Source organism: Sminthopsis crassicaudata, chromosome 1 (assembly GCF_048593235.1).
Source record: "Sminthopsis crassicaudata isolate SCR6 chromosome 1, ASM4859323v1, whole genome shotgun sequence".
Taxonomy (NCBI): domain Eukaryota; kingdom Metazoa; phylum Chordata; class Mammalia; order Dasyuromorphia; family Dasyuridae; genus Sminthopsis; species Sminthopsis crassicaudata.
The window spans coordinates 422996328-423015048 of record NC_133617.1 but is presented as its reverse complement, the minus strand read 5'-3'; the positions used below and the strand labels follow the sequence as shown (position 1 = coordinate 423015048).

The following is an 18721-nucleotide window of genomic DNA, read 5'->3' as shown; positions in this document are numbered from 1 at the left end:
GTGATGTGTCCATTTTCAAAAATGGGAAATTGGGTTCTTAAAACTATATGTCAATGAGTTTGACCTTAATTCCTAGTCAATAATACTAGAATGTATTATTAAAAAGACCCAATTTGTGAGGATACTTTAGGGACTACCGAGTTCAAAGCTTTCATTTTACAGATAAGGAAATTGAGGCCTTTGGATTATTCTTCTCTCAAGGTCACACATGTCATTTATAGCCAAAATGAATGATATTCAAACCTAAATATTCTGACTCCAAATACAATATTCTTTCCACAATATTCTCTGGCTTCTAAACTGATACAATCAGGGGAATGTGGTAAAGGTTAAGAATGCTTTGATTTTATAAAGATTTATGGCAATTTCTTTCTCATTATCCTTATAGAAAAGATAACAAATATGGTATAGTTCCACCATTAGGTAGATTCAAACTAGATGAATGACCAGACCTAAAGAGTAGTGATCACCATCAACCAGAAAAGAGGAAGTGTTGCACAGTGGCTAGAGAACTAACCTCAGTATCAGGAAGATCTGAGTTTAAGCCCTGCCACTGACACATTTTCACTATGTGGTTCTGGTCAAATCACTTAAACTCACGAGGCTCTGGAAGCTCTCTAAGATTGTAAATTGAAGAGTAATTTTAAATATGAATTTGGGAGGGGGGATTTTCTCACCTAGAGGTTTCTATGTCAATGAAATCAGAGAGACATTTTTTTTTAAATCTGTTCAATAATTTTATCAATGATTTAGATGAAACTAAAAAGGGTAGCAACTAAATTAAATGAAAGAACTGGGATCCAAAATTATCTAAATAGATTGGAACAAAGAGCCAAATTGAATAAGATGAAATATATTTCAAGATTCTATGATATCATTTTTGTAGCTATTCCTCAATCAGTGCAGATAACAACCCCTCAATAACTTAGGAGACAGCCTAATGAATTGTTGTGGCCAAGAAATATTCATCACCCACTGGCCAACCCTTTGGTACTAACTTAACTAGGTTAGTCCTCAGAAGATAGACATAGAGTTTGCTTCTGAATCATAATCCAAACCCTTCCAGCTTGGTAGGACCAAACAAAGCTTAGATTCAGCTGTTTTCTTCTCTGAAATGAAAATAAAGCAGGGAATGACTTTATGGAAATATGTAGAGTTCCACTCTTGGATAGAATATCCTACACAAGTATAGGATAGAGAAGTTGTAAGAGAACCATTCTTATGATGGGTGTGAGGGGTTTTTATGTAAAGGTTCAGTGGACCACAATCTCAGTTTAGGAGCAGATAATTTCATAATCAACCTCAGATGCTTACCCGACATATGAGTCTGGGTAAGTCAGTTCATTTCTAATTGCTTCAGCTTCCTCAACTATAAAATACAGATCAAAATAATACCAACTTCGCAGGGTCATGGTAAGGATCAAGTGAGATAATATTAGTAAAATGCTTCACAAACTTTAATGTGCTACATGAAACTAGCTATTTATTACCTAGCACCAGGCATATAGTAGACACTAAATAAATGTTTTTTCCTTCTTTCTTTCCTCAATATGTCAGCAATGTGACAGCAGAGGCCCTAAAACCCAATTTGTCTTAGAGCTTTAGGATCTAGAATAAAAGAACTGATAGTCTCACTATATCCTAACCTGTTAAGCCCACATTGGGAGTATTATGTTTAGGAAAATGACTAGGATGATAAAGAACTTTGAAACCACATCAGATAAGGATCTGCTGAAGGAAATGGAACATTGAATCTATTGGGGGCAAAAAACAAACTAAATACACATAATTGTCTTCAGATATCTGAAGTGCCACCAGGTGGAAAAGGTATTAAACTTTCTTTGCTTAGTTCCAAAAGGTAAAACTGAGACCAATTACATTACATGGAGGCAAATTTTAGTCAAACATAAGGGAGAACTTCTTAATGATTAGATCTGTTCAAAAATTGTATGTTATGCCTGGAGACAAAGCAAAGTTTTCTTTCTCTGGAGGTCTTTAAAAAAAAGTTCTTTGATTATTTATTGAACATGTTGTGGAGAAGATTTCTAGTTCATAATGAATTGGCACTTCTAAGGTCCCTTCCAATTCTGAAATTACATGATTCTATGAAAGGACTGACACATAAAACCTCAAAGGTCCATTTCCAGATTTATCACCCTTAGAATGACAAGTTATAATGTCTTTCAAAGTTTAAAAACAACACCCTTTTACCCAAAGCTCACACACACACACACACACACACACACACACACACACACACACACACACACACCCTAAGATTCTGGTGCACAAGATAGGGCAACAAGTAGGAAAGAGAAGGTAATAAGTAGGTGGAAGATGTCTTGATATTTACTCAAAATAATGTTCTTTTCCTCCTGCTTCACTTCATTTTCCTCCTTTCTTCCTTTCTTTCCTCCCCTTCTCTCTCCCTCCTTTTTCTACCTCTCTCTTTCCCTCTTCTCTTTCCATTTTTCTTCCCTCCCTCTCCTCATTTTGTCTCCTTCCTCCCCTCACTCTTTTCCTCTCTCTCTTCCCTTTCACCCCATTTTCTCTTTCTCCCTCCTTTTACTTCTCTTTCTCCTTCCTTTCCCCCTCCCCCTCTCCTTTTCCTTCCCCTTCTTTTTCCCTCTCTTCCATTTCTCTTTCCCTTCCTCTCTCTCCTTCTCTCCCCCCCACATACACCCACACATAAAATAAAGAGTATTTATTTCTATACAAAAAGTCAAAAGCTTCACCTAAAAACTCTTGTAACACTGCAAAATATTGGGCAAAAGCTTGTAATTCTCATCCAAGCAACAATTCTTAAAGTATCCTCCTGCAAAATCGCCACATATTTGTTTTTAACTCTGTTATCACCACTTCAAAGACAGGAAAACTGAGGAAAGAGTAGTCAATTTATTCAAGATCCTAAAATGGTAACTAAAACTCGGAAACTGAATACCAATGTCCAAATCACCTGACCACCTTGCCTTCACCACAGTCTAGCTCAAGTTCCATTAGGATGCTCAGGGAGGACAAAAAGTCTCCTGGGAAGCTAAGCTTCTTGGTTTAGCTGACAGGGATTTAATAAATATATAAATAATAGATTGCATGCCCAAAGCTGATTTCTAGGATTTCTCTTCCCAGGGAGGGAGTCTGAGATGGTCACCTTTCTCTCCCTGACACACACCCATGTCTGCACTTACCGCCATGACCAGCTCAAAGGGATATTTGTAGACTCGAACTGGAGATTGATATTTCTGGACCATTTTCACCTAGAACCTGCAATCCAAACAATAGAGAACTGGTTTATTATTTTTAATTAAATTAAGTTATAGCTTCCTACCTCTGGAAATAGGATGTTTCACACTCCAAATGCTGTGCAATGGGATGGAAACAATGGACACTGGACTCCAGCCATTCAAATCAAGTCAACAAGCATGTATTGAGGACTGGTTATATGCCAGGCACTGTGCTAAGGGCTGGGGGTACAAAGAAAGACAAAAAAATCCCTTATCTCAAGGACCTCGAGGTCTCATGAGGGAGACAATAGGAAAATATCAATAGACGGGATAAACTGGAGATGATCTTAAAGGGAAGACACTAGCATTAAATTGTAAGTTTCTTCGGCTCTTGAACCCCCAGGTAAGTGTCCCTTGTTCCTAACCATCACTTTTGTCACTACCCCAAGATGGAAGTTCACCCCAAGGATGCGCATACTTAACACAGGCATCCAAACCCTTTCACACCTAGAGTAAGGCCTCCAGGGGTCAGTGGCCTCGAGTTCAGGGCTTACCTCGTCCCCTTCTTTCGTTGTGACATTAGTCAAGCCACGTGATCTCTTTGGGTCACAAATGAAGTAACGGAACCGAATTTCTAGCCCTAAATTGAGGCAGCTAGGGTCCGGTAAGTGGAAAGCCGGCCTCAGAAGCTGTAAGACCAGGGGGCTCTGGCTTGGTGACTGCGGGGCGGCTTGATCTTTAGGTGCCCCAGGCTCAGCTCTCCAAGACTGTAACTTGCAGAACAGTTGCCTATCTACCCTGGTAGAAATAGTTTCCTGATTGGGAGATGGTCCCTAAACAATGAAATCACTGGCCGGATCCCACCTCCACAGGGAAAATAAAGATTACTACTCAGCTACAAATGCAGACAGAACGACTACCCCTCCCCTTATCTGCCTACACCACTCTAAGCCTGCACGCATATACAGCCCCCCTCCAACTCTCAGATATCCCTGCACACACACGCATCCCTGCATGCATACTCGTGTCTCCTGTAAGCCTCACAACACCCTCACTGAAGCCCTCACGTGTCCCTGCACACAAGACGCCCCCAACACATATCCCGGAGGGATGGAGCGCGTGCACACACACACACACACACACACACACACACACACACACACACACACACAAGCCTCCACCTGTGCTCCGCGCTCTGCCCGGGCCGCCGTCCTCCCTGGAGGGACCAGAGCCCGGGCTCAACGCTTCCCTCGCCACGACCCTGGGCAGCAGCAGGGCAAGGCTCTCCACAAAGCAAAGTTCTCCGGGAGGGACCCAGGACCCAGGTGAGGAGCGCCTCCGCGCCCCGAGGCGCTCGAACTCCGATCCCCCGAACTCCCTGCCCCTCCTGCCGGGTCCCGCGGCCGGGCCTCGAGCCCAGTTACACGCGGAGAAAAGCCGCGGCTCGGCACCGGCTTCTGCTATTTCTAGCAGCGCCTGGCCCGGCCCCAGAGAGGCAGAAGGCGCGGAGCCAGGCTGCGCTCCCGGCTGCAGCTGGGACCGCCCTACCCCGCCCCAGCCCAGCCCCCCGGCTCCCGCCCCCGCCCCCACTCTACCTCCGCCTCCGCCGCCGCCCCCGCCCAAGTCCGTCCGCCCATTTGGGGCAGAGGAAGACTTGAACCCTAAAACAGACTCCTGGAGATTGCGAGCGGGTACCGGGGGCAAGAGGGAGAAGGAATCAACCCCAGAACTCAGCAGGGATGGAGTTCCAAAGTAGAGCCCCGCCCCTCCAGACCCTCGATCTAGCCACACCCCCATCTAAGCCAGCCTCCAGAGCTCTGGTCCCCAATCTTCTCTCGCCCCCCGCAAATCCACGCCCCTTCCACGGCCGGCTTCCCCTCCTGCCCAGAGAGGCCGGTTCTTTGACCCGCACTCCGCCTAGACCCGGGAGCTCGGTGACCTCCGCCCTTACAGAACCCCTTCATCCCCATCTCTCTCTTAGTTCCGAATCTCTCCGTTCTACCCAGCTCCTCCTCCTTGTTCCCCATCCCGCAACCGCCAGAGGCCACCGGAGAGCAGGTGGCTGATGAAGCCGCCTTCCCCGCGACTCGCGCCCTGCCCGGTCCTGCACCTGGCGACTCCGGCCGGCCTCCTTTCCAACCGTTTGGGCGATGCAGTCTGCTAACTCTAGTTGTATTAGTATTATTAGGTCGAATTGTAAGAGAAAGAGGAAAAACAGAAATGGGAACAGGAGTAAAATGTTAACAGCGGAAAAATAGATCTATGTATTTTTAACATTCTTTGAATTAGTAGGAGGACGAATTGTAACAAAGAGGGAAAATAGAAATATAGGAGTGAAACATTTAACAAGGAGAAATAAATACGTGTGTTTAGTGAGAATTGGAGGAACAGTAATAGATTTATTATTCATAGTATCCATCATTTATATCGCTTACAAACCGTTATGAACATCTCATTTTATCCTCATATCAATCCTGGGAGAAAGTGCTGTTATCTCCATTGTACAGATGAGGAAAGTGAGAAGAAGGTTAAAAGACTTGTGCATAGGATGCAAACTGAATTGGGGACTTTCTGACTCCAGCTATAACATTCCATCTCTTTGGATGCTTATTATTAAGTAACATTAATTAATTAGTATTTTAGTTCATTTACAAATTGCTTTAAGAGTTGTTAACATTCTATGTGACATGAACTCCTTTGACATTCTGATGAAGTGGATCCCTTCTCGGAGTTTCCACATTCAATATAGTATTATTATTACAAAAGAAACATTTTCTGAAATACAATTGTCAAAATATTTTTAAGAAACATAAGTTCACAAAGCCCAAATTAAGAATCCTTATTTTAAGGTTTACAAAATGCTTTCCTTCAGTGCCCTGTTTGAATTCCATCTCTTTTGGGAAGCCTTCTGCAATTATAATAATTCCAAGGGATTTGTCCTTTTCTGAATTCCAGAATAATAATTACTTACATATCACCTTAAAGCTTTCTTTCTCATTTTCATAACAACCCGGTGAAATAGGTAAAGCAAATATTATCACTCCCCTTTTACAGATGAGGAAAGTAAAGTCAGAGATATAAAATGACATTCCAATTCAAAGGGTGTTAATGAGATAATTCAAAAATAATGAGATATGTTAAAATACTATTGAATCACATCTAAGCATGCTCGCAAATTTCCAGTGTCTCTCACTTATCTCTCAAGTGCAATTTAAACTCTTTTGCTTGGAATTTGAAGCCTTCCACAATGTGGATGGCACCTATCTTTTCAGCCTGCAACTCCCCATGCTATACTGTACACTCCAGGTATATTTAACTACTCTGTCCCCCAGACTTTCTCACCTCTCTTTCTTTGCCTGCTAAATTCCTACCCATCCTTATATCCTAGTTCAAATGCCACTTTCTAGATAGTCTTCTTTATTCTTAGTTGTAATAACCTCCATTAGACCAAACAGTCCTTTGTTCTATGTTTCTCTATTATATGTAAATTGTGTTATAAATTATAATTGTCTTCTCTTCCTCAAGTGGACCTGGTTCACAGCCTATAAATGTTTATTGAATTAATCAGCATTAAATTAAATTACTACTAGAAGGAACTGTGGTAATCTTCTAATCCAACTTCCCCCATTTTATAGATAAGGTAATTGAGGCCCAGATAGAAAAACTGATGTACCAAATTAGTGGGGGAGCTAAGACTAGAAACTGGGTCTCCTTAGCCCCTGTCCAGTGCCCTTCCATCTCACATCACATCAAACTGCTGTCCCAAATTGCACATAGTTATTCAAAGCTTAACATTGGATAGTTTTCTAATTATTTCATGTGTATTAAATAGATCTCCCTACTTAGATTGTAATATCTTTTTGAGCAAAAACCTTGCTTCTTTTGTTTTCCTCAGTGGGCTAGCACATTGCTGGCTCATACTAAGTGCTAAATGCTCAATAACAAAGTTGATTCATCCATCAAATTTAAATCTATGATCCTCTGATAACAGTAATTACTGCCTTTTGAGGGACAGTTTATCCATGCAGCAGGATCCTGCCTTATTCTGCAGGCTAGTCTTTGGAATTCCCCTTTCTGACTTTCAAAGTACTTGAGATTTTATCTTCACATAGTGCAAATGCTTTATCTAGATTTCACATTAAAGCATATCCCTAAACCTTCCATCCCCCATATTCACCATCCCCAACCTCTTGCTCCTAGGATGGACTCCCAGAAGAGATACCAAAGATCTGAATGATTTAGCAAAAGGAACACAAAACACAGGGTATTTTATTCATCTTTAAGTAATATTTTATTTTTCCCACTTACCTTTAAAAAACAAGTTTTTAATTCATTTTAAAAATTTGAATTCCAAATTTCCAAAATTCCAAAAATCCCTTCCTCCTTAACTTCTCCTTTCTTTGAAAAAGATAAGCAATTTGATACATGTGCAATCATGCAAAACATTTTCATATTAATCATGTTAATACAAGGAATTTTAAATGGGAAAGCGCCTATTGATCAACCATAGGGGAATAAATTTTCAACACTTCAGGGTCCCTATCAATTCAAACTTCAAGACATAAAAGATGTGGTCCTTAGTGAATGGACCTTCCTCCAGCTGGATTGTCAAGGCCCTCCAGGCCGGCAAATTGATGTCCAAGATGGGTCCTGGACCAAGCTCAGGAACTGGGAATTCTGCCCATAATATCCAGAGGCCAGAAGGGAATGCGTAGGTTCTGAGGACAGGAAGCTGGCAAAGTTATGTCATGCATTAGAAACAGAGCCAAACATTATCTTCCCCCCAAAAAACCTGACATCTCCTCCTGACATCCCTATTTCTGTTAATGATACTATCATGCTCTTAGTCACCGAGTCTCCTAACCTTGAAGTTATCTTTGATTCTTCTATCCTTATTCCACCCCCACATTCAAATCAATAGATTCTTCATAACCTCTCCCAAATCCATCCCTTCCTTTCCATTATCACTGCCACAATCCTAATTCAGACCCTTATCACTTCACACCTGTACTATTTTAACACAATCTTCACTAGTCCCCCTTAAATCTCCATGCCTGTACCACACACACCCACACACCACCTCTGTATCAATTCTTCACAGAGCTGCCAGATTATCTTCTTAAAAAACTACTTTCAACATGTCTCATCTTTTGCTTAAAAGCCTTCAATGATTCCCCACTACTTATAACATCAATAACAAATTCTTTCACCTTGCATTCAAGACTCTCCAAATTCTGACCCCGAACCTGCCTTTCCAGCTTTATCTCCCCCAATTACTCTATGTGAGCTAAATTCCAAGGGTCCTCACTTTGGAGTCCATGAACTCCAAAGGGATCTATGAATAGATTTTATGGGGACTATGGACGTGGATGGGGAAAAAATTGCTTTACTTTACAATCTTATGTATTTTATTTTATGCATTTACAAGAATTATTCTGAGAAGAGGTTCAGAGGCTGCCAAGGGTGTCCATGGTGCAGAACCAATTCAGAACCCCTTCATTGTTACTTATTCAATCATGTCTAACATTACTTTGTCCATGGGGTTTTTGGGGCAAATGCCAGTATGTCCCCATTTTATTAAAAAGGAGCTTAAATAAATAGGGGTTCAATGACTTGCCCAGAGTCACACAACTAGTAAATGTCACTATACATTTCAATCACACTGGTTTTCTCATTTCCCAAACATAGCTTTCCCTTTTCTACTTATCTGCTTTTGCTATTGACAGTTCCCTTGCTTGGGAATAGAATTTTTTCCCTATCCTTCAAAACTAAGCTCAATTCAATTACATAAATGTTTATTAAATATTTTATAATGCAAATTAAGACAACTCTGAGATACCTCTGACACACCTGTCAGATTGGCTGGAATGACAGGGAAAGATAATGCAGAATGTTGGATGGGATGTGGGAAAACAGGGACACTGATACATTGTTGGTGGAATTGTGAATACATCCAGCCATTCTGGAGAGCAATTTGGAACTATGCCCAAAAAGTTATCAAACTGTGCATACCCTTTGACCCAGCAGTGTTATTACTGGGCTTATATCCCATGCATATATCTTATAAATAAAAACTATTTTAAAAAAAAAAAGATTTTATATGATAAACCACTGTACTGGAGTGGGGGAGGGGCAATAGCAAAGTTTAGCTAAAACACAAAATCTACCCTAATTAAATGTAAATGCAGTAAGTGATGTGAGTGATCTAGATAACCATCCTTCAAAGATTTGTAGGTTTCTTTGAGTGAGTACTCTCTCCACCTAATATACATCATAATGGGAACAAGGCTTAAAAGGCAACAGCTGACCAGAAGACTTCACCCCATCCCCCTAAACCCTTATCACTTCACACCTATACTATTTTAACACCCTCCTAACTAGAGTCCCCCTTCAATCTCCATGCTTCTTCCACCCACACACACACATACCCTCTGCATCAATCTTGCACAGCACTGCCAGAAATCTTTAAAAGCTACTTTCAACACGCCTCATCTTTTGCTTAAAAGCCTTCAATAAATGCCTTTGCTTGATTTGGAGATTAAGCCCAAATTCTTTTCAAGATGATACCACAACTCATGCCCCCGGTACCCCAACATCTTTGATGTACCCCAATATTTCTGGTGCCTGACATGAGGCAAAAAGTCTTCGAGTCTGACCCTCTCCAACTCAGGACTAAATGCCTCCAGTTCCTTCAACTGATCTTCCTGTGGCAAGTTTTGAATTCCCTCACTGTCCCAATTACCAACCTCTAGGTGTGTTCCAGTTGTCAAGGAGCTTACTGAAACCATCCTTAAGAATGGTTTTTGAACCATTATCAATTATCAAAGACAATTATCAAGGAAATTGGTACCCAAAGCAAAGGCTAGAAAGAAGAGAAAATAGGATATTTTAGAGTTATCAAAATCCAACAGCAAGACAAAGATCAAGAGGACTAGTGTTGGCTCAGGATGGTATCAGGTACATGATTTTGGTGTCTTTGATGTCTGACCAAGCTTCAGCCACCTTCATGGCCCACTGGAATAAATTGTTCACAGCTGCCTATTCCACCGGAAAATCTTCAAATATTCAGAAACCCAAAGAAAGAACTAGAGCTTGTGGATTCAGAGTAGCATATTAAATTGTCCTCTCTATCAGATGTTGCTAAGATTTATTTTGTATGTTCAGATCCAGTCCTAACATCTGTCCTTACCTGCAGTCTTTAACTTTCACCCTATTGGATATGAAAGTAGATAAAGATCCAGGAAAGACTAAGACCCAGCGTTCCAAATATTACTTATTAAACTATGTACCAGGAAACACAATTATAGCCCCAAAACAAAAGGACACATTTGTTTGCTCAGGACCTCCTGCTTAAAGGCAGGATCTGCATACATCAAACACGCTAAAGAAAACCTATCAGTCTTATAGGACTCTATCAGCTGCATGTAGAAAAGTAATGTCATACTTGTCATTAGTGGGAATCAGAGTTGTGTTGCTCATGCTCTGAGAATCTCCTCCTTCCAGAAAATAAAGAAAACATGCATAGTCATACATACATCTAATCTCATGGCACTTGTTAAATGTCCACCTAGTTCCTTCTCTTCTGCCATTTAAAATAGAAATTAAAACCCAACAAAATATTTATTTAAATAAAAAAGTTCTTTTTTTCCTTTTTAAGTACAAAAAAAAACCCTCAAAGAACCAGCCCTTCATTTAAAAATTGATATACTTCCCTAAGAATTATTTTTTAAAATTTATTATAACTTTTAATTTACAAGATATATGCATGGGTGATTTTACAGCATTGACAATTGCCAAACCTTTTGTTCCAACTTTTCCCCTCCTTCCCCCACCCCTTACCCCAAATGGCAGGTTGACCAATACATGTTAAATATGTTAAAGTATAAATTAAATACAATATTAGTATACATGTCCAAACAGTTATTTTGCTGTTCAAAAAGAATTGGACTGGGGCAGCTGGGTGGCACAATGGATAGAGCATCAGCCCTGAATTCAGGAGGACCGTAGTTCAAATCTGGTCTCAGTCACTTAACACTTCCTAGCTGTGGGACCCTGGGCAAGTCACTTAACCCCAGCCTTCTCAGAAAAAGGGGAAAAAAAAAAAGAATTGGACTTTGAAATAGTGTACCATTATCCTGTGAAGGAAATCAAAAATGCAGGTGGACAAAAGTAGAGGGATTGGGAATTCTATGTAGTGGTTCATAGTCATATCCCAGAATTCTTTCTCTGCCTTCCTAAGAATTCTAACCAGAAATGAATATTACTTATGGATGACTTTGTGGAGTTCATTACCACTCAATCCAAGTACTTTTTCACATTTCAGGCCTTTATTTGCAAATACTTCTTCTCTTTTTTAAAACATAAAAATAAAATCCTTACTATTATTAGTATTTAACATTTATAGAGTGCTAAATACTGCCTATATCGCAGCAATAGTGGTCAGAATGAACTCAAAGGCCCTGAAGATCTAGGGTTTGTGTGATTTTTAATGAGGCTCCTCTGAAACATTAGTGAAATAAGGCTATGTTGTGAACTTTAAAGGGGGAAAGAACCCTCACCCTTGAGAGTCCCCTCCAAAAAAATCTGTCTTCAACAAACTTGCTACTTTGGATACCTGGATTTATGCCTTTGAGTTAATGCACTATTTCCTGTTGAAAAGAAGCTAATGTTATTCAACCAAGCACTTGGAGAAATAATACATAAGCAACGTCAGTTATTAATGTTTCAAGGTGAACATATTGTATTAGACTTTATCCAACTGACAGCAACTTGGAAACAAGCTTTCATAAGGTTAATCCTTCTCTTGGGATATTGCTTGAGCAAGATAAGCCTAGGAACACCTAGTAACTGATTGCTGGGGCCTGCATAGTCAGAGGAGCAACATGCCGTCCCTAGATACCTGGAGGCCAAAGAGAGAGAATGCAAACAGAAGGTCTGAAAGGGAAGCAAAGGAGAACTAACACAATGTCAGAGCTGAAAGGGACTTTACAGATCATTTCTATCCCATTCCCTCACTTAATAGAAGGTCCTGAGAGATGAAATGGATTGCCTAAGGTTAGCCAGCTAACAAGTAGCAGAATCTAGATTAAAACATTGCATTTTAATTCTGTAGGAGTTGAAGTAAAAAAACAGAATTAGATGTTCAGAAGAAGGTGTAATTCAGAAAATTAAGAGTGAATGCACCCCCTTTTCCCTCTTCTCCTCAATTCAACCTGCAATCTTTATAAAAGATTAAAAATATAGCAATTTTTAAAAATACACATCATAAATTCTTTACAAAGTAGTGAATAATCTTCAGGAGTTCCTATGGCCCATGGTAGCTGGGTGGCAAAGTAGATAGAACTCTGGGCCTGAAGTCAGGAAAACCTGGATTCAAATCCAATCTCAGATACTTAAATGAGTAGACAAATCATTTAACCTTGGCTGCCTCAATTTCTTCAATTGTAAAATAGAGATGATAAGTAGTGCCTAGTTTACCTTTGTAAAGTGCTTAGCAAAGTTCCTGGCATAGAATCAGTGCCTTTCCTTTCCCCAAAAAAATCATCACCTTATGATCAACCAAGTGGTGGATTCCTCTTAAAACAAATTCTGTCAACTCTTTAGTTTATAATCTTAATGGCTTTCTTCTCCGTTCTTTAGAGATCTATACCCTAGGCAGTTGCACTTAACCAGCTAGATAACAAAGCCCTTAGATTTTATTGGGGAGAGTCCCCTTTTTTGGGGAGGAAGGGGGAGTCCAGGCAATGAGGTTAAGTGACTTGCCCAGGGTCACACAGCTAGTACGTAAAATGTCTAAGGCTGGATTTGAACACAGGTTCTCCTAACACTGAGTCCATTGCTCTATCCATTTTGCCCTTTAAAGCTGTCCTTTAAAACTATCTTCTGAATTTCTTTTCTCCTATGAGCCCTTTCCTTATAAACCTTTATTGACTTTCAGTGAGAAATTCCTTTCCAACTCTTCTCCGTATCTATGATAACAATGAAACCCACTCAAATCAGAAGAGATGGATGGATAAAACAAAAAGAAATTGATGACTTTTGTCCTAATTCCCCTTCTTCTAGTAACCATATCACTCTAATTCCCACAGTTGACTGAGCAGTAGGGAAACTCATATTCTATAATGGTAAGTAAATCCAAATATATCAAAAGAAATATTAAGTAACTTTGAGGATGCAGAGAGTGAGTACTAACAATTGGTGGAATCAGGAAAGTGTCTTAAAGAAGGTGACATAAGTGAGGGAGGGAGCTGGACACCTAGTTGGCTCAGTGAATAGAGCACCAGCCCTGAATTCAGGAGGACTTGAATGCAAATCTGACCTCAGACACTTAACACTTCCTAGCTGTGTGACACTGGGCAAGTCATTTAACCTTCAATTGCCACAGGGGAAAAAAAAAAAAGTGAGGAAGGAGCATATAGTCTGTGGTGACTGTATAGGAGGATGTAGACCATGGAAGACAATCTGTACAAGTGCAAGGAAGGAATAAATGTAATGTCATGTATGTGAAACATCAAACAGGCCAGTTTAGCCGGAACAAGGAAAAGGAATCCAAGAAGGCAAAGCACCAGTTTATCTCTTCCCTCTCTGCACATTCTCCCTTGGTGACCTCATCAGTTCCCAAATGTTTAATTATCATCTTTATGCAGATGACTCACAGATCTATATATTCAGCAGGATTTTCTCTCCTGAGCTCTAATCCTACATTACCAATGGCTTATTGAACATTTCCAACTTGATGTACCAGAGAAATCTCAAATTTAATCAGACTGAAACAGGACTCATTCTCTTTTCCCAAATCCCTCCACCCTCTCAAACATCCCTATTTCTAGCATTCTTCTAGGGTCCTAGATTCACAGCCATTTATTCATCCACAATATTTATCATACCTATCCCATATCTCTACTCACACAACTTCCATCTTAGCTCAAGCCCTCACATGTTCTATGGTAATAGTCTGCTATGACAGCTAGGGGATACAGTGGATAGAGAACCAGGCCTGGAGGAAGGAAGACTTTTTCCTGAATTCAAATGTGGCCTCTGATACTTAGAAGTTATGTGACCCTGGACAAGTCACATAACTGTATTGCCTCAGTTTCCTCATCTGTAAAATGAGCTGGATGAGGAAATGCCAAACCACTCCTGCCAAGAAAACCCTAAATGGGGTCACAAAAAGTAGTTCATGACTAAAACAAATGAACAACAAAAATAGCCTCCTAATTGCTCTCCCTGACTTAGGTCTGAGGCTCATCCTATATAACATTGCCAAAGTGCCCAGAACTGACTATGTTACTCTCCTACTCAATAAACTCCAGTAGTTCTGTATCGTCTCTAATATAAGATATAAGGAAACTTCCTCTGTTTGCTTGATACACTGCTCCCTTTCCCAGATTCTACACTTTAGCCAAACTTGCATTCTTGCCATTCCTTGTATACAAAAGTGCATATTGCAGTTTGGTGATTTTGCTACAGCCACATGTGTCTCATGCCTAGAATATATTTCTTACTCACCTCTACCTCATAAAACCCTATTTCTCCCCAGCAAAGAAGTCCCTATAACTTCCTATTATTTAATTGAGCAACAAGAAAGAAACTCTCAAGAAACATGAATTCTACAATGGTAAATGAATTCCAAATATATAGAAAATAGCTATTAAAGAGAAGCTAGGTGGCACAATGGATAGACCCTAGAGTCAGGCGGACCTGAGTTCAAATCCAGATAGCCATGTGATCATGGGCAAGTTTCTCAACCCCAATTGCTTCCCTAAATAAATAACAAAATAATTATTAAATAATTTCAAGGATATTGTTTGTGAGTCCATAAAGTTCTTCCTTCAGGACTCAGCTCAAGCATCCTCTTCTATGTGAAACCATTCCTTATTCTACCAGCTATTGCCTATCTTGAATTTATTTATTCTACATATACTTACATATGTATATATTGTTTCAATAGAATATAAGCTCCATGAGAGCAGGCATTGCTTAGTTTCCTTTCTTTTTATTCCCAGTGCTCAACACAATGCCTAGTAATTAATAAATGCTTGCTGAATGAATAATAAAGTGAAATCAGTCTTTAAAGATTAGTTAAGAGGGGCAACTAGGGGGTGCAGTGAATGGAGCAACAACCCTGAAGTCAGGATGACCTGAATGCAAATTTGGTCTCAGTCACTTAACACTTTCTGGCTGTGTGACCCTGGATAAGTCACTTAATCCCAATTGCCTCAGCAAAAAATAATAATAATAAATGAGTGAATAAGTAAATAAATAAATAAAGATAAAAATTTGTTAGAGCCAGATTGTGAAAAGCTTCAAATTCTATAAAAGTTTATATTTCATTTTAGAGGCAATAGGGAGTCACTGAAGCTTCTTGAGCTGAAGAATGATATGGTCTGACTTGTGCTTTACAAATATCAATTTGACAAATATGTATAAAATGGACTTCAGAGAAGTAAAATATGAGTCAGGGAGGCCAATTTGTAGGGTATTTCAGTAGTCACATTAATTATCTTGAGGGTCTGAAAACAATGTGTAGCTGAGTGGGAAAGAAGGGAAAAATGTATTGTAGAGATAGAATGAACAAATCTAGATAACTGGAGAGAGAGGGAGAAGGAAGTGTCTAGAATGAAGAAAGTTGTGAATGTGAATGACTGGAAAGATGATACTCTAAACAGAAACAAGAAATTTAGAAGAGTGGGCCATTCTAGGGGGAAAACTATGGGCTCTTCATTCAATAGGTCGAATCTGAGATAGGACTATCTCTATCCAGGTAGAGATGTCCACCAGGCAGTTGGTAATAAAAGACTAGAGCTGAAGAGGCAAATGAGAACTGGAAATTTAGATCATATCCAGTTCATCAGGGTCATGTGACTTGAATTCATCACAGACAGTGAGGTACTCTCTCCATCTCCAGCTTGAGTTGAATTAATTCAGTGCCTAGTATATACTTCTGGAAAAGACAGATATAGAAAGAGAGAGTCACAAGGACAGAAACAGAGACAGAGGAGCTCCTAAGGTGTGATGAGGAACGTGGGGGTGCTAGTAGAATGGGGTCAGGGGCTTCTTGCTATTTTCTTTGTATATGAAATGAGTGCTTCTCAATTCAAGCATTTAATTCTCTAGTTCTTCAGTTATTTTATACATTCAACATTGGACTGAGCACTATGAAAACATACAAGGGAAAGGAGAAGGGAGAAAAATGAATTTTGGCCTTAAAAGTCACATATAGAAAACAGTTCAAGGTGTCTAAGATAGTATATAAAAATAAGATTTGTATAACTAAGAGACTTGGAGAGGAAGATATTCCCTCTAAGTCAAATATGGATTCCTCCCAATCATAAAAGGCCCCTACCGTGAAATACAGAAAAGATACAGATATCTGAATTCTAGTCCTGCAATTCTCTAACAGGGGTGAGACCTCTACCTCTCTACTCAGAAGACTTGGGTTCAAATGGGACAAGTAACTTAACCTTGGACTTTAGTTTCCTTGTTTGTAAAATGAAGAAGATTAAATTAGATGGCCTCTGATGCCCCTTCTAGTTTTTTAGACTTATGAGTATTGAGTGACTATTCAATACCCATTCCATAACTAATCTGTCTCAGCCTGTGATTTTATTCCCTATGACTGCCCAAGAATCCTTAATCGCCAAGGTAAATTTGCATAATTTCTAATTGGAGCTTCAAGACTGTCTCCTGACTTCTGAATTCTGCTACTTCCTCTCAGTTTTGGGATGCCTCTCTGGAAGAGGAAACAATCCAAGTGCAATTTTAAACTATCCCTTCCTCCAAATCTCTGCCCCACCAGATTCTCATTTTTATAAAATGTTATTATTGCTGATTTTTATTTTTAAAACAGTCTCTTCTCAATTAAACACCAAACTCCTAAAACAAAGAAAAACAGTTAAGAAAAACCAATTGATATATCTACCTCCCCTAAAACGAAGGAAAACAGTTAAGAAAAACCAATTGATACATCTACCAAATCCATCATCATAAGTACTTTTCCATGCCTGGAGGCTACCACCTCTCTACTGAGAAGGAAGATGTATTTCATAATTTGTTCTTCAGGATCAAGCTTGGTCATGACAATTAAAACCAGTTCGTCAACTTTTCTAGAACTATTTTATTTTTATTTTTGTGCATCCAGTGCCTCGAATAGTGACCGGCACAAAGCAGACACTTAGTATAAATGTTTGTTCTCTTGATTGTTTCATTATCTGTGACCTTTTCGTTCTGGAACATCCTTCTACCCCATCACCATCATAATTACTGTCTAATTTATAATCTTGACATTATTCTCGCCTCCTCACTTTCCTTTTCCCATATGTCCAGTTAGTTGTTAAATCTTATCTCTAACTTCACAATATCTCTCATATCTCTCCCATTCTCTCCACCATATTTTAGACCTTCATTACTTCTCATTGATTGTAAAAGCATTTTAATTAATGTTTTGCTATCAAGTGTCTCACCACTTCATTTCTTTGTATAAGATGCTGCCAAAATGCTTTTCCTTAAACACAGATCTAATCATATAACTTTCCCTCTCAACCAACTCATGACCTGTTGCCTCTAGAGTAAAATATGTACTCTTCTGTTCAGTTTTTTTTTTAATCCTAACTATATAATCTTGCCCCAAGCTACCTTTCCAACCTCTCTGACCATTTCTCTAACAGATCCCCCCCAACCTTGCACTTTGCAATCCAGACAAATGGGACTTCTTGTTCTTCTTCACTTACAATACTCCATCTTCCATCTTTTTTCCTTTGCATTGTCTATCTTCCCTGCCTAGAAAGTATTTTATCTTCATCTCTGCCTCTTAGAGTCCTTCTCTTCCTTTACAAAGGAGCTCAGATACTATCTTTTGCATTAATCCTTTCCTAATCCCCCCTAGCTCTTAGTGTCCTTCCTCCCCATAGTACTTTATATTTAACTACTTAGTATACATTTCATTCCTTGTACTTCTCTCTTTAACACTTAGTATAACAGAAGATTAATAAATATGTGCTAATCAAATGATTAAATGATTGTATATATTATTCTTTTGGTTATTTTTCCACTCTGTATCAGTTCATGTGTCTTTCTATATTTTTCTAAATTCCTCATAGTCATCTTTTCTGTGTTGGAAAGTGGAGGTCTTCTACGATTGAGAGGAATCCACATTTGGCTTGGAGGGCAGACTGACTGAATGTGGATGGAGTAAAAAGAAAGTTACCCTCTGGTTTCCTATTTCACTTTAACCTCTCCACATTTGACTTGGAGAGGAAGATATTCCCTCTAAGTCAAATATGGATTCCTCCCAATCATAAAAGGCCCCTACCGTGAAATATAGAAAAGATACAGATATCTGAATTCTACTCCTGCAATTCTCTAATCATCTATCTGTATCTTCTCTTCTAAGGACTTGCTTCACCTTCTGCCCCCGCACCTCCCACCATATGCAATTAGCTGCCAAGCCTTGTTAATTCTTCTCTCAAATACTTCTCAAACTTGTGCCATTCATACAGCCA

General features: G+C 39.5%; 1 protein-coding gene across 5 annotated transcripts in view; it reads right to left on the bottom strand.

Annotated features, from left to right (window-relative positions):
- SEC14L5 (SEC14 like lipid binding 5) overlaps positions 1-4903 on the bottom strand; it is an 83084-nt gene extending 78181 nt beyond the window's left edge. For 2 of the 5 annotated variants that reach the window (XM_074280445.1, XM_074280442.1), the window contains exons 1-2: positions 4403-4537; positions 3186-3261 (exon numbers count right to left, since the gene is read on the bottom strand). In XM_074280445.1, coding sequence (XP_074136546.1) covers positions 3186-3248 — 63 coding nt within the window. In that variant the 5' untranslated portion in view covers positions 3249-3261; positions 4403-4537. Of the gene's footprint in view, positions 1-3185; positions 3262-3775; positions 3872-4402; positions 4661-4816 lie in introns of those variants that run through there. The other 3 variants (XM_074280443.1, XM_074280441.1, XM_074280444.1) reach the window with 3 other exon arrangements.
- Between the last annotated feature and the right edge of the window lie 13818 nt (positions 4904-18721).